Raw genomic sequence first — 15,040 nt, 5'->3', positions numbered from 1 at the left:
CTTGCCTGGAGAATCCCAGGGACGGGGAAGCCTGTTGGGCTGCCGTCTATGGGGTCGCACAGATTTGGACACGACTGAAGCGACTTAGCAGCAGCAGCAGCAGCAGCAGGATGTGAAGATATGGAAAATACAGCTTGGTCCCCAAACCCTGGGCACGTCTGTCACTGAGAACCCGGGGCCACTGCTTGGCTTTGGGGTCACTGAGAGTCCTGGGGTGTGAGGCACTGGGCATGTGTGCAGAGATTGAGATAGGAAAGTCCCTCTGCCCCTTATACCTCTCTCTTCGGGCACCAAAATGTCCCCCATGGAGAGTCTTGCCTTTTCCATGCCCCATTTAAAAAATAAAATTTATTTATTTATTCTATTTAGAATAGTAAAACCAGTCACTGTAGAAAATTTGGAAACTACAGGAAAAATAAGAGGACGTCTACCCGTCTGCCCGTTTTAGCTGGAACCTAAATCGGCTTCTGCAGCAGAGGCTCCGAGGCGGGGATTCGGTTTGGGCTCCTTGGCTGAGGACGAGTCAGGGGCCCCTGAGCAAGAAGGCCCAGCTGGGTGGACATGGCCTTGACTCCTGGGCACCTCCAAAGGGCCTCCTCCATCTCAGCACATCCACTGTTGTCCTGATGCCCTCAGTCCTGTCTCCTGGCTCGAAGGGCCCCTCAGGGCTGGGGAAGCCTGGCCAGGTGTCTCTAGGGGTGCAGCTGATGCCTCTGCCCAAGCGGACACCTCTGTGGAGGTCCCCGGTGCTGGACAGGCCTCTCCCTGGACAAGCAGTGTTCCGGAGAGAGGAGGGGCGGCTGCAGGGCTGCAGGACATTCAGGGGTCGCCCAGGGTCCCCGTTTCACTCTGTCTGGCTCTCCAGTGTGCTGGCCCCATGCTGGCCGCCTGGACGCAGTGATGGGAGCTGTGTGAGAAGTCCACAAGGTCAAGGCGTGGGTGGAGCTGATCCCCCCCAAGGCCTCTCTCCTGGGTGTGTGGAGACCGTCTCCTCCTGCGTCCCCACGTGTCTGTCTGTCCATCTGTGTCCCTCTGCGCGCATCTGTGTCCTCTTATACAGACACAGCTGTCGTGGATTAGGACACACGCCAACGACCTCATTTTAACGTAATTACCTCTTTATCAATCCTACCTCCAAATGCAGTCACTTTCTGAGGTGCCGGGGAGTGAGGGCTTCAGATGATAAATTTCATGGGACATAACTCAGCCTATGACAAGGGGACTCACCCCCCACCCCCCACCAGAAGCTGTTTCCTACTGGAGGCACCCACCCCCGAGCTTCTGAGACTCTGTGAGACCCACTGGCCCTCTGTCTTCCCTGAGGTGGGTTGGAAACCCAGCCTGCCTCCAGGAAAACCTGCCTGAAGACACAGGGGACCCCGAATCCCTAGCACCCTTGCCAGCCCCTCCTCTCCTGATGGAGAGTGTCCCCTCAAAATCCAGAGTGACGGTTTCACCTGCCCTTTATTCAAATTACAGTTAAATTCTTTTGATTTGTATTGTAAAAACTCCCCTCATGGTAACACTGGAGGAGCGATAAGAGTGACGTGTCATGTCTGGGGCCCTCTCCTGAGTGCAGGTGGGGAACTGGTGCCTCCGCTGCCTTGGGGTGAGGATGGATGTGGCGACCCCTGCAGCCACTGACCCACTGGGCGGGGCGGCTCCGTGGTGCCTGGCCCCGTAGAGCAGCCGCTCTTCTCGCCAGAGGAAACCTGTGAGCCCACAGTTCCCACCGGTGGCTGTTTATCTTCCTCTAATGGCTGTTTATCCTGGATGAAGTACTGTGTGTATTTAGTGTTCATTCAATCCTCACGCTGAATGAATGTTCCCAAGTGATTTAGTTAAAGATGTCATTCTGGCTTCAGATATCATGGGTGGAGGAGTGCATGGATGGATGAGCCTGTGGACAGAGGAGCCCACGGATGGAGGAGCCCATAAATGGAGGAGCCCATGGATGGAGGAGCCCACAGATGTCCGTGGTCTGACAGATGGGGTGGGGGTGTTCGGCCACAGGGACACCATGCAGACACCTCTCCTTTCTCCCTTCTTGGTGGCAAGGTCACAGCTGAACTCACAAGCAGCTGCACGGCCTTTCTGATGGCATGAGCTTGGTTCCCCGGGCAGAGCACTCTCAGAACCAAGCCCCAGGATGGTGTTTTCCAGGAGGATTTGTTGGGGATTTATTGGATCCAGTGTTTGACCCATGCTCGGGGAAGTTCTTGGGGAGAGAAACCGTAGAAACTAGCACTGTGTTGTCCGCTTGTATGAACACAGTGTGGTGGAGCTGTGGCTGGGGAGCAGGACGGGGCGGTTGTCTCGCTGTAGCATGCTGCATGCAGGTCAGGACACTGCTGTGTCTCTGCCACCTGCTCCCTGTGAGGCTTGGCTTCATCCTTCACTGAGATCAGAGGGAGGCCACCTCCTCCTCTCAGCCTGCACTGGGTACGTGGTCTCTTGGCCAGCATGTGGGGTGTCCCCGGGCAGGAGGCCTTCCGGGTCCTGGTGTGCAGGCTGACCTGGATGGACAGGGCTCACGGGCTCTGGGGCTGGTCTGTGCAGTGGGGGGCTGGCTGGCAGCTTCTCTGCAACTTAAAGGGAGGGGGACGTCTCCGTGTGAGAGGAGACTCAGGAAGGGGCCTCAGCAATCCCATGGCTCAGCTCATGGGGTAGGATCTCCCTGCAGTGTGGAAGCGCTTCCGAAGCAGAAGGCTGGGGACAGCATCCAGTGGGCCCCTGATGCTCTAAGGCAGTGGTCCCCAACCCTCTTGGCACCAGGATGGGTTTCATGAAAGACGATTTTTCCAGGGACTGGGGAGGGCAAGGACGATGGTTCAGTGTCCCCCACCACTCGCCTTCTGCTGTGCGGCCTGGCTCCCTGGTCTGGGGGTCGGGGCTCGCGTTAAGGCATCCCATTAAGGACGCCAGGCTGTTGACACAAACACCTGGGCTCTCACAGGCGCTGCCAGGACAGTCTCTCCTCTTCTTTCTTGACTTCCCTGTTCCAGGACTTGGTGTAACCTACACTCAGTAAGGCAGAGGAGGTGTGTTAGAGTGTGTATACACACAAGTGTACATGCGATTGTATGTATATAAATGTATATGTGTGCATGTGTACACACACATGTACAGGTATGACCACATATGTCTGTGGACATCTGTGATTATGTATATGCATGTGTGTGTGTGGACACATGCCTAAGTATGATCACATGTCCATGTATGCATGTGTGATCATGTTTAGAGTGCACACCTGAGCATTATGTGTGTGCACGTGTGATTGTACATGCATATGTTTGTGTGTACACATGGATCATACATGTGATTGGATGGATGTGTAAGCATGTATATGTGTGTTGTATATATGCTACACATATATGTAAGCACATATGTATGAGGCCTCAGTGTATATGTAAGCATGCGTATGTTGCATGTATATGTAAGCATATGTGTATGGGGCCTCAGTGCATATGTAAACATGTGTATGCATGTTGCATATATGCTACGTGTATATGTAAGCATGTGTGTACAGGGCTCAGTGTATATGTAAGCATTGTATGTATGTTGCATGTATACGTAAACGTGTATGGGGCCTCAGTGTCCATATGTGGACACGTGTATATATGTATGCAAGTATGTGTGTGCTTATGTGGCCATGTGTGTGGACCTATGTGTGATCGTATGCATATGTGTATGTGTGTGCACAAGTGTTAACTTCAGTAATCACTGTGGGAAGCTTGCCTGAGGCAGAGTTTGGTGAGGCAGGTATTCCGCGTGCAGCAGACAGAAGGCGCTGTTCAGAGCATGGCCTCACCGATGGGGACAGCAGATGGTAAAATGCCGGCACAGGAGGACATGCAGGACGAAGGCATCTTAACTAAACGCCTGCTGAGTTTGGGTTGTAGTTTAACCTAAGCTGCGCTGTGCAGTGGCTTTAGCAACATTAAAATGATAAACAAAACTAAGAAGAGATGTGGAACCCGAGGTCCCTCTCTGGTACGGAACTGAACTCAAGAAGAGATGGAACATTTCACAGCCCCAAAATGAATTATTCAAAGAAGTAATATTCTGGAGTTCACCAGAGGGAACAGATGCTCCAAGGAAACTGAACCAACACACAAATGAAATGTCCCCAGAGTTCAGACTATGCCGACGGCCCCTAAAGTCAGTTTTTAGAGCAGATGTTATCAGGGGGACAGAGATGGAACCCACAGCTCTGGGGAGAACTGAGGGGTCTAAATGCACATGGGGAGGGGGTGTCTGGACTGTGAACTAGATGGGGCTGGGTCTCCCCTTGTGGGCGCCAGTCCACCCAGAACATCCTCAGTGCTTGTCCCTAAAACAGAAGCAGCAGCAGGAGGACCTGAGATGGGGCCCATCGTTCCCTGAGACAGGGATCTTGAAATGTGCTGAGTAAATAGGCTCCTTGTCCTATCTGCTCATTTGGATGTGGAATCCCCACCCCTGGAAACAGGCTCAAGCCTGTGGTTCTCTGTGTCCCACATGGATTTCTTGGCTCACACCACCTGCAGCCTGACCAAGCCACCTCCAGTCCCGTGTCCCCGAGCACAGCCACCAACGTCCCCCTAGCAACTCACAAGGAGGACACGCATGTCCCCAGTGCTCTGGGCACTGAGCTGACATCTAATGCCGAATTACATGGAGGCACTCAGCAAGTCACTCAGGCCATCGCTCTAAGACACACAGGTGAGGAAAGCACAGTGTTCTTGTCTCAGGTGGGCACCGGGGAGATTCCTGAAGCAGCCCAGGATACCCAGCTCCACCAAAAAAAAGCTCAGACCCATTTCTGTATAAGAATATATTATTTAAAAGACAGTTTAAAAATAAAAATTCTGTACAGCTTGTGAAGTCCTGTTTTTTTTTTTTTTTTTGTATCAGTGAACAAAATGGTTCTTAGAAAATGATCTCGTGGTGGCAGGCACTCAGGACCACTTTTTCCTGCATGGATGATCCTGCGAAGCTCGGCCGGCTGGGTCCAGAGCAGGAGTCTGCAGCTCTCTGCTTTCTTCAGGCACAGTCTGCTTGGAAAAGGGAAGAGATGCTGGTTTGTGTTGGTGGGATCAAAAATGCTCTGGCAACACCACAAATCTCATGGCATCACACACAGTGAGCGATTTTTCTGTATCAGAATTCTCTGCTTGTTGAACAGCTAAAACAAGAAGAATGGGATTATTACTTCTAGTTTAGAGATTGGGGCTCTGTGGCTCAGAGAGGTTGAGACACCTGTGGGTGTCACTCAGCTTGTAATGAACAAAGCCTGGAATCATGTGGTGTGACCAGACCCCATGGAGACTGAGTGAACTGGTTTGCCTTCTGCCTGGACTGAATGAATAGCCAGGATCCACAAGTGCAGAGGATGTGCTTGTAGTGACATAAGCAAAGACTTTATTTCTGAGAAGCTTTGAAAAATGTTTTCTCTTATAAGTGGTACCTATGCTAATCAGGATGAGATGGTTGGATGGCATCACCGACTTGATGGACATGAGTTTGAGCAAGCTCCAGGAGTTGGTGATGGACAGGGAAGCCTGGCGTGCTGCAGTCCACGGGTTTGCAAAGAGTCAGACATGACTGAGCGACTGAACTGACTGATGCTAATCATCGATCTTTTTCTGTTAACTAAGGCATGACCCCTTCTTTCAGAGCCTAATTGTAACAATTATATGCTAGGAAGAGACGTTCCATTTAAAAACATTTGTACATACAGATTTCTTCCCTTCCTTCCCTTCCTCCGTCCTTCCCAGCTTTTCACACTGTCCCCGTTTCAGTCTGAAAACTAGTCAATCCTAAAGGGAATCAACCCTGAATATTCATGGGAAGGACTGATGCTGAAGCTGAAGCTCCAATACTCTGGCCACCTGATGTGAAGAGCCAACTCATTGGAAAAGACTCTGATGCTGGGTAAGACTGAAGGCAGGAGGAGAAGGGGATGACAAAAGATGAGATGGTTGGATGGCTTCACCGACTCAATGGACATGAGTTTGAGCAAGCTTTGGGAGAGAGTAAAGGACAGGGAAGCCAGGTTCGCTGCAGCCCATGAGGTCGCATAGACCTGGACACAACTGAGTGACTGAACAACAACCGAGACATCATTCAGAACAGCGTTACCTTCGCTCTGTCTCCCGAGGTCTCTGCTTTTCTCTCTTGATGTGGCGCTCCCAGACGTCAGGCTCTCAGCCTTCTGTTATGACCAGGACAGAGCACACAGGAGGTGACGGACAGTGAGTGAGTGACTGCCTGTCTGCTCAAAAGCTTCCTGGGACAGGAGGTGCTAAGACATGTGAGGAGACGTGCCCCTGGGGGCACTTCCCAGACACAGCTCTGCATGGTCTACCTTCCTGGCCGTTGGAGCCTCACCACATGGCCTCTGTTTGGTCTTGGACAGTGAGCTCTCGCTGGCTGCACGGGCAGCCCCAGAGAACTGGCCACGGTGGATGCTGAGTCCATGGCCCCGTTACCTCTTTCGTGGGTCAGCTCTTTCTGGGGGCAGGAAGGGGCCGTGGAGGGTCCTACTGGCCTTCTGGGCAGCCAGCCTGGGGCCTGGAGACTGAGGTCTTTGCAGTGACGGCTTGAGGTTGGACCAGGGGGGCCAGGCCCGTCAGCCCTCCTGTCAGAAGGCGTGGCTGGGGGACGCCTCCTCTTACACTGTTCTGTGCATCATGTGCTCTTAGGCTTTTGGGGTTGTGTGACTTCCTGGGAGGAAAATCCAACTAGAGAAATCGGTTGCCGGCCGGGATTGCCCATCAACCCGAAAGCACCACGGTGCATCTGGCATTGTACACAAAGGAGGTTGAGAGGAGAGCCACCGGAGGCTCAGCAAGGCACTGTGGGAGTTCCTGGCTGGAAGGCAGGGTGGGGGCCCTGCCTGCAGTGAGTACGAAGAACAAACGGCATGGGAGGGGACCCTGGGGTGTGGGCGGGGGGTGCCAGGCAAGGCCCAGTGGGGACCAAGCCCACAACAGCAGGGGTGCACTGGGCACCCGAGAGAGACGGGGAGGGAGGGTGGATGGAGGGGAGGCCACACTTGAGTGACTGGACATCACAGGGGCAAGTCCCAGGGGTCCCAAGTGGCAGGGGGCCCTGAAGCAGGTCTGCACCCTCTGGGGTCCTGCTGGGGCCAGACCAGCTCTCGCGGCTTCTCTGAAAGCCTCCACCCCAGCTCTGAGCCTCCCTGAAACACAGGACCAACCCCAATTGCCAACTAGAGCCAGATTGGGTCTTTCGATCCTCCTCAAGGTGCCAGCAGAGTCCCATGGTTGGGTGTGATGGTGGCTTTTCCAGAGACAGGGAGTCTCTTCCATGGCCTTGCTTCTGAATAAAGTCGGCCCTGGGAGGAGGGGAGGGACCTGCATGGGGCCAGAAACCCGCTCTAAGGGGACGCAGGTGGCAGAGGCAGCGATGTCCTCGAACCCCATTGGATGACCACGATCTCAGGGCACAGACTCCCCCCAAGGCTCTGTGCCTCCCATGCTGTGAGCTCCCTGAGGATAGAACACCTCTGCATCAGGCCTGGTGTCTCTGTGGGACAGATGCGCTTGGTTGGAGGCCCCCTGGGTGGTGTGGCCGGGCAGGGTGGGGCCCGTGGACCCCAGGCCTTCACAGAGGCGACTCACCTCCCTAACGGCATCGTCCATCTGCTTCAGCTCCTCGTAGCGATCTCGGGACTCCCACAACGGCTGCAGCATGAGCTCCTCAACCACGGGGAAGAGCTGAGAGAAAAGATGGCTGTCAACAGGCTGTCATCCTCGCGGGAAGCGCATCGTGGGAAACCAGCCGCCCTGGAGACATGATTCCGTCCAGGGTCACGGCAGGGGCAGAATCCAAGGTGCTCCAGGCGCGAGGCTGGCTGCTCAATGGCTCCTGGGAGCCTGCAGGGACAGAGCACCCACCTGCCTGTTCTGAGTCCCGCTGTTTCCAGCTCTCACACTTCCCACGAGGACTGGCAGAAAACGCTCCCTCCTTCTGCCTCCCAGAACCCCAAAATCCCTCCGTGGACTCTCTTCTCCCAAATGCCAACCTCGCCAACCTCACCCCCCAGACTCTGGGCAGCCACGGGTGGGGGGAGTGAAGGGACCCCGCACGTGGCCCGGGACCCCCTCTGCCCGCACCACCCTGGGGCCTGGCCCCACCTGTGGCTCTGCCTCTTGCCTGCAGTGCCCACGGCCCCGGGTCCACCTGGTGAGCATGCTTTGTCTTTGAGACTCAGCTCTGAGGGGGCTGCCTCTCCCTCTGAGGAGCCCCCTCCTCAGTCCCGGGAGGCACATCCCCTGCCTCCCTGCCCCCCGGGGCCCTGTGCACACAGCCCCCAGCCCCAGCCTGCTCCTGCAAGGGAGGAGGGCAGGCCCACCATCGCCACTGCTGGCTGGCACCTGCCGCCTGTGGGGTAAGAGTGCTGTGGGGCTTGAGAAAGGGTGCGCTGAGGTAGTTCTGGAAGGTTGCTGAGAACAGCAAGGGGGGCCCAGGCCAAGGCAGGCTGGGCTCAGAGCTGGAGGCTTGAAGAAGGTGGGACCAGGAGCCACGGGCCTCTCTGGTAAGGCAGAAGTGCCCAAGAGGATGGGCGACGGCCCAAAAAGGCAGGTGGTTTGCCCTGTGCTGGGGGCAGTGGGGAGCCATGGAGAGAGGCAGAGACTGTCTCCTTATTGAGGATTAATGTGGTGATCGCTGTGGGGGTGGGGGAGACGGGGGCGGGCAGGTCAGAAAGTTCTTCTGTAGGCAGAGATGAGAGGTGCTGACAAGGCCCTGCTGGTGCCCTGGGTGGGGGGGTTGGGGTGGCTCCAGAGACACGGTGCAGGAGGGCTGCCTGGCCCAGGAAGGGGCAGCGAGAGGCTCTGTGGTTCTGCGGCTGGGTCACTGCTTGGGCTGGGGGATGGGCACGGAGGCCAGGAGGGGTGGGGGGTGGTCTGTTTGAACACGCGGGTGTTAGGTGTGGTGGGCTTCGGGTGAGTGTCAGGTAGGCGGCTACTGCACATGTCTGTATATTTGAGTGTGTGTCCATGTGAGTGTGTCCGTGTATCTGTGTGAGTGTATGTCCGTGGGAGTATGTGTCTGTGTGTGTCCATGTACCTGTGGGAGTGTGTGTCTGTGGGAGTGTGTGTGTGTCTCTGTGTGTGTCCATGTGCCTGTGTGAGTGTGTGTCCATGGGAGTGTGTGTGTGATGTGAGTGTGTCCATGAGGCTGTGTGTGTGTGTGTCCGTGGGAGTGTGTGTCCATGGGAGTATGTGTGTGTGTGTCATGTGAGTGTATGTCATGTGTCTGTGTGTGTCCCTTTGTGTGTGTCCATGTGAGTGCATGTCTGTGAGTGTATCTGTGTCCATGTGAATGCACACTTGTATTTCTCCCTGCTGGGTCACCAGCTTGCGGAGGTGGTCATTCACCTTGGTCACTGTCTCAAACATCGGGATCAGGACGAACTTGATGAAGCCAATCTGGGCTGTGGCTTTGGTCACTTTGTCCCGGTCCATGAATGGGGCCACGGGGAGGCCCTCTGACTTCTCGCGGTCACTCTGCAGGGAAAGTACCGAACATGATGTTAAAGAAAGAAACACTCGTGGAATCTGGGAGCTTCAAGGATCACTGCTCTCAGAGGAAGAGAAAAACAGCCAACATGCTAGCAGAATTGCCCACATCACAGATGGTAGTGACCACGTGGGAGATGAGGGCGCTGTGAATGCCAACCAGGGGCCCCCTGAGCCTGCACGGCGTGTCCAGGGGAGGGAGGACGGCTCCAGGCCCTGCTGGCTGCTCAGCAGCAGAGCAGCTTGTAGACCAGCACCCTCCACCCTGCGACCCCTCATCCTGGCCCCAGGCTCATCAAGCTGCTCTAGCGAGAGGCTTATTGTCCCTTCTGACATTTTCCATCTTAGGCTGGCTTTGCTTCCTATCCCAGAGTGTCCCCAGCCATAACTGTTTGGTCTCATGCACCCAGGGGCCCCCACTCGGTGGGGGGAGTTAATCAGTGGTAACAGGGGTGCTAACATGGTGACAATTTGACATCGGCTTTTCCTGCTCGTCCCTGTCTTGTGTGTCTCAAATTACAACCCCACGCGTTTCTGGCGTGCCCCTGCTGAGAAGGCTTCTAGAAGCACTGACACTGGCCACCTTGGTGCCTCTGTCACTTTTCACACAGGAACCCAGTTAAGGGGCTAAAGAGCCCCAGGAGGCGTGGCCTGTGCGACACTCTTACCTGCATGAAATATTCCTCCAACAAACAGTCCACCCATGGTTCTGCCACCTCCATGGGGCGGACCTCGTTAGAGATGTCACAGCATTTGATCAGTATCATCTTCAGCTGAAAGAAGAGGTCTGGACTCAGCTGTGCAGCATGGGACGTATCTCGCTGGGCTCTAGGTCTGGTCTTGCCATCACAGGCCGGCAGGGAGGAGGGTGGGCAGTGCGGGTGGAGAGGAACTGAACTTTGCTGTGCCCCCTCCCCCCAAAAAGGGCACACTTCCCACTGCAAGGGGAGGAGAACAGGGCATCACCACAGCCCCAAGGATCAGACTCTTTCCTGGAGGGGCCTGAGTAGCAGGAAAGCCCCTTTAACATATGGACGTTTTGTCTTATGAACCACATACTGCAAAGCTCACAAGTATCTCTTTGATGTTGACGATACATAAAAAATATAGACAGACAGCGCTGTCAGGAGGCAGAGGTTTAAACGGTCATGAGAAGAAACCCTGTGGGCCTGCTGAGCGCTGAAGAAGTGCGTTAGACACACAGGGCGAAGGGGACCCTCACAGAGCAGCAGGGAGCGTGCCCACCGGCCTCGGTGACAGGGACAGAGTAAAGGGAAAATGTGTGATTAAACAGTTAATTCCCAGGGGGCTCAAGTGCTAAAGAATCCATCTGCCAATGCAAGAGATGCAAGAGACGCAAGAGACATGGGTTTGAGTACTGGGTCGGGAAGATCCCCCGGAGAAGGAAATGACAACCCACTCCAGTATGCCTGGAGAATCCCATGGACAGAGGAGTCTGGCAGGCTACGGTCCAGGGGGTCGCAGGGTCAGGTATGACTGAACACGTGCATGTGCGTGCACACACACACACACACACGCTCTAACGGATTATATGTAGAGAAAAAAATACGCAAGACCCCTGTAAGTTAATGATCACTCAAGAAGTGAGTTTTCTTAACCATAAAACCAAGCAGGCTTGCTTAGCAAGAAAACCACATGATAGAAGCATGGGGACATACCCTCCACCACAAACAACAGTGGCATGCGACCCACTCCTGCCCAGTGAGCTCAGTGAGGTAATGCCTCCTTGGACACACTCTGCACACGTAAAAGACAATAATTCATGGAAAGGTGACGTCTCAGAGTGCAAGACCCTCGTTGTACTGTGACCTGAGATCATTCTTCCGTGCTGCCGTGACAGTCCCGGCTTAAGCACGTAGGGACAAGAAAAGTCCCCGCACCCCACCTGACGTGGAGGAGGAGCTCATGACGGAAGCGTGATGTCTACTCAAGAACGAGGAAGAAGGTGGGCTTTTCTGCTCTCCCTACGTTTCCTTTGACTATAGGACTGAGCCCACCAAGTTCTCAGGGTGTGGCATCCTCCCACCCACCCACTTGTAAGCCTCACACACATCTTGTTCTAATCTCTTATCCATACCTTTGCCTCTCGTTGAATTCTATGCTGAGACATAAAGGACCAAGGCTACTTGGAGCCCCCAGAAACACCACCTGGGGGTTTCATCAGCACCCCACGGTCTGAACACCACGGGGGAAGCAGGGGTGGGAGCCACAGCCCTGCTGGTTGAAGGGGGTGTTGTGGGCCTGTGAGAGCACAGTCACACAAACGTCGGGGCAGCCCTGGATTCTGCCCTCTGTTCCCAAGCCTGGTATTCCCCTGCGTTGGCCGGGCCTCTGCATTTGGAACTGCCTTCGCCCACTTATCACATTAGAATCCAAAGGAGATGGAAGGATGGGAAAGGAATTCCTTTAACCAGGAGAAAGGGTCCTACTGGGGGTTGGGGGGCTTTCCCGGCTAAGCGCTGAGACTTCGCAAATTGGTGTTACTGATACCTCACTCCAGGTGAGGGTATGCATTTTCCTTTGGTTTCTTGGTTCCCAGTCTGAGCTTCGGGGTGGGGCTCGCCCACCAGCCCCCCAGAGAAGGGAAAAAAGCCCACTTACAAGGGTCATGTGTTCCTTGTTGCTGTAGTCAAAATTCTCCACTTTTTCTTTGAAAGAGTCCATGATTTCCGCATGCCTCGCCATGTCAGTGGCCAAGATTAACGTGATCATTCCCTGAGAAGCGAAAGCCAAGAGTTAACACGGGGCATGATCCCAATAATTACTCAGTGGGCACCCACTGTATGCGGAGCCCTCTGCTCACGTCACTTCATTCAGACCTCATGCCAATGCCAGGGGCGGGTACTGTCCTCGTTTTTATAAAGAAACGGAGACTCGGAGAAGCTAAGGAGCTTGCCCAGGTCACAGCTGGCGAATGGAAGCCTGGGGTTTGAGCCCAAGGGTGCCTGATGCAGGCTGCGTCCCCAGAGAAGGCTCCGAGCTCAGGCCCACTAGGAGCATTCAGCTGCAGAGAAGAGGCTCAGCGTGTTTCCTTGTGAAGTCCAGCCGGTTTTAGCCAAGGACAAATGTTTCCTGCCAGTTCACTAATCTAGATATACGGTTTGTTCTTCCTAGATCTTGTTGCTGGAGGTCAATGACCCATTTTCCAAGAGTATTTTTTTCTTATTATCTAATCTGTATGTGACTATATGTGCATATCTTGCTTGGGAACAAAGTCTGATGATAAATAATAGCATTCTTCTATTAACAAATTAGTAAGCAAAAATGAAATGTTTTTAATACAAATATTTTATGATCTTGTTAACCAAATGTTGGTTTAGTAGACATAATGTAATTTGAAACCATGGCCATCCATCAACCTACTCATCCATCCATTAATTTATCTGTCTACCCATCCATCCACTTGTTCACTCATCCATCCAACCATCCACTCGTTCACTCATCCATCCATCCATTCACTTATCTATCCATCCATCCCTCCATCCATCCAAGTGTCCATCCATCTCTCCATACATCCACCCACTTGTTCACTCATCCATCCATCCATTCACTTATTCACTTAGCTATCCGTCCATCCATCCATTCACCCACTTGTCCACCCATCCCACAAATATTTATAGGGAACACCTCTGTGCCGGGTATGATGTTCTACTTCTCTAAGAAAACACCACCAGAAACATCAAATACAGAACTCAAACCAGTCAGTACAGATAAAAAAATGTACTTGGGGAGGGGGCATCACTGGCCTTCTGAATTGTGCAATTTCTCGGTAAGGATGTAATTGTTATTAGTGAAGGATCTACTCTCATGATGAGTTATCCCTCAAGATATTCAAGAACAAAACATTATTGAAAACTGGGACAATGGATTTTACCCCCAGAAAGCGTTAAAGTCAGTTAGGTGTCCGGGGCAGAGGCAGCAGCGTGTCCCCGTGTGGGCAGCAGGAGGCAGGGCGCGTCCCTGGGGGCGTGTCCCCTCCTGCTCTGACTGCTCCTTACATGAGGGGAGGGGGCCAGCTGCCTGGATGCTCTGCGCTGAGTTCCTGGCGGGGCTCCTCACCCGGCAGTCATCAGGAGCGGCACACAGGAGGGCCCTTTCTTTAGGACTCGCCCCCTTACCTGCTCCACAGAAAGACTCTATAACAAATAGAACAACACAGAGCAGGTGCCTGCCATTTCTGTGGGTCCATACACGTGGAAGGGAGGCCAGAAAGCCTGGTGATAACTGCACCAGGAATCGGTGACTCAGCAAGGCCTGCCGTTAAGACCTGGCTGAGCGCTGATTTCCTGGAAGCAAAAGGATGGGAACAGGACTGCAGCTGTCTGCTAAGGCGAGGCTGTCCGTTCTCCAGGAGGAGGGCATTTGTCCTGCCCTGGGCTCTAGTGTGTCTTTATCAGGTGCATCTGGAAGCCAGGCCACTGAGACACTGTGTGGACTCCCACACAGAGGACGTGGCTCCCACCTGTTCGAGTCCCTGGGCTGCCGTGCAAAGTGCCAGACGCAGGGGACAGAGCAGCAGGAAGGCATCTCTTCATGACTCTGGAGGCCACAAGTCTAGGAACCAAGGTGCCCCCTCTGGAGGCTCCGGGGACTGTCCACTCCCTGCCTCTGGCTTCTGGCAGCCCCTCGGCTCCGCGGTTTGTGTCCACACCACTCTCGTCTCCACCTCTCCTGTCACACGGCCTCTGTGTCTCTCCTCTGTGTGTCTCTTATACGGACACTTGTCATTGGATTTAGGGTCCATGTGGATAATCTGAGCTAACCTCTAAAGATCCTAGTTTAATTATAGCTACAAAGATTTATTCTAAATAAGGTTACATTCGCAGCTCCTGGGGGGTCAGGAGGTGGACGTGACTATTTTTTTAGCTGGAGGTGGCTATCATTCAACCCACCTCACCCCTCCGGGATCGCTCTGACATTGTCCCTCCTCTGAACATGCCAGAGGGTGGGGCACAGGGCTGTGCTCAGTGAGACCTGCTGTGTGTGTGCAGGGGGTGTATGTGTGACTTTGGTGACTTGCAAGCCTCTGTCTCTGGACAGGTGGCCGCCCCCATCCCCCGCCCCATGTTCCCCCAGGAGCAGAAAGGTCTCTTCTCTGAAGTGGGATGTGAGGCTGGCTGGTCACGGGGCAGCGGGGGACAAGAGCAGGGCCTAGGGGGCAGTGGTCGGGGTTCTGCCGGGCTGGATGTCCCAGACGTGTCCGTCCAGGACCTGCTTCCTTGGGCGAGTGACCTTGTCTGTGTCAGCCTCAGTTTCCTGGGCTGCGAGATGAGAAAGGACGTATCTCAAAGGGTTAAATTAAATGGTAGTCATGACCTGAAGGTCCATGGAACACTGCCCATGCAGGCCAAGCACACACCTCTTCCTGGGGCATTGTCACCTGGCCTTGGAGAAGGCGTGGAAGGAGGGCCGGCCCCCCAGGATCCTTGTGGGAGACTGGGAGCTCCTGGGAGCCTCAGGCACAGGGAGAGAGGGTGTCTCTTCTCTGG

At 54.2% G+C, this 15,040-nt stretch overlaps 1 protein-coding gene across 2 annotated transcripts in view; it reads right to left on the bottom strand.

Moving 5' to 3' along the window:
- Nucleotides 1-4,864: 4,864 nt before the first annotated feature.
- Nucleotides 4,865-15,040, bottom strand: part of PDE9A (phosphodiesterase 9A) — a 108,544-nt gene continuing 98,368 nt past the window's right edge. Inside the window, exons 14-19 of one of the 2 annotated variants that reach the window (XM_055569745.1) lie at nucleotides 12,153-12,266; nucleotides 10,199-10,303; nucleotides 9,390-9,518; nucleotides 7,629-7,724; nucleotides 6,124-6,196; nucleotides 4,865-5,036 (exon numbers count right to left, since the gene is read on the bottom strand). In XM_055569745.1, the coding sequence (XP_055425720.1) occupies nucleotides 5,026-5,036; nucleotides 6,124-6,196; nucleotides 7,629-7,724; nucleotides 9,390-9,518; nucleotides 10,199-10,303; nucleotides 12,153-12,266 (528 nt within the window). In that variant the 3' untranslated portion in view covers nucleotides 4,865-5,025. The other variant, XM_055569744.1, reaches the window with a different exon arrangement.

The sequence above is a fragment of the Bubalus kerabau genome, chromosome 2 (genome assembly GCF_029407905.1).
Source record: "Bubalus kerabau isolate K-KA32 ecotype Philippines breed swamp buffalo chromosome 2, PCC_UOA_SB_1v2, whole genome shotgun sequence".
Classification (NCBI taxonomy): Eukaryota; Metazoa; Chordata; class Mammalia; order Artiodactyla; family Bovidae; genus Bubalus; species Bubalus kerabau.
Note: the sequence above shows the minus strand (reverse complement) of the source record. Positions and strands in the feature narration are given on the sequence as shown.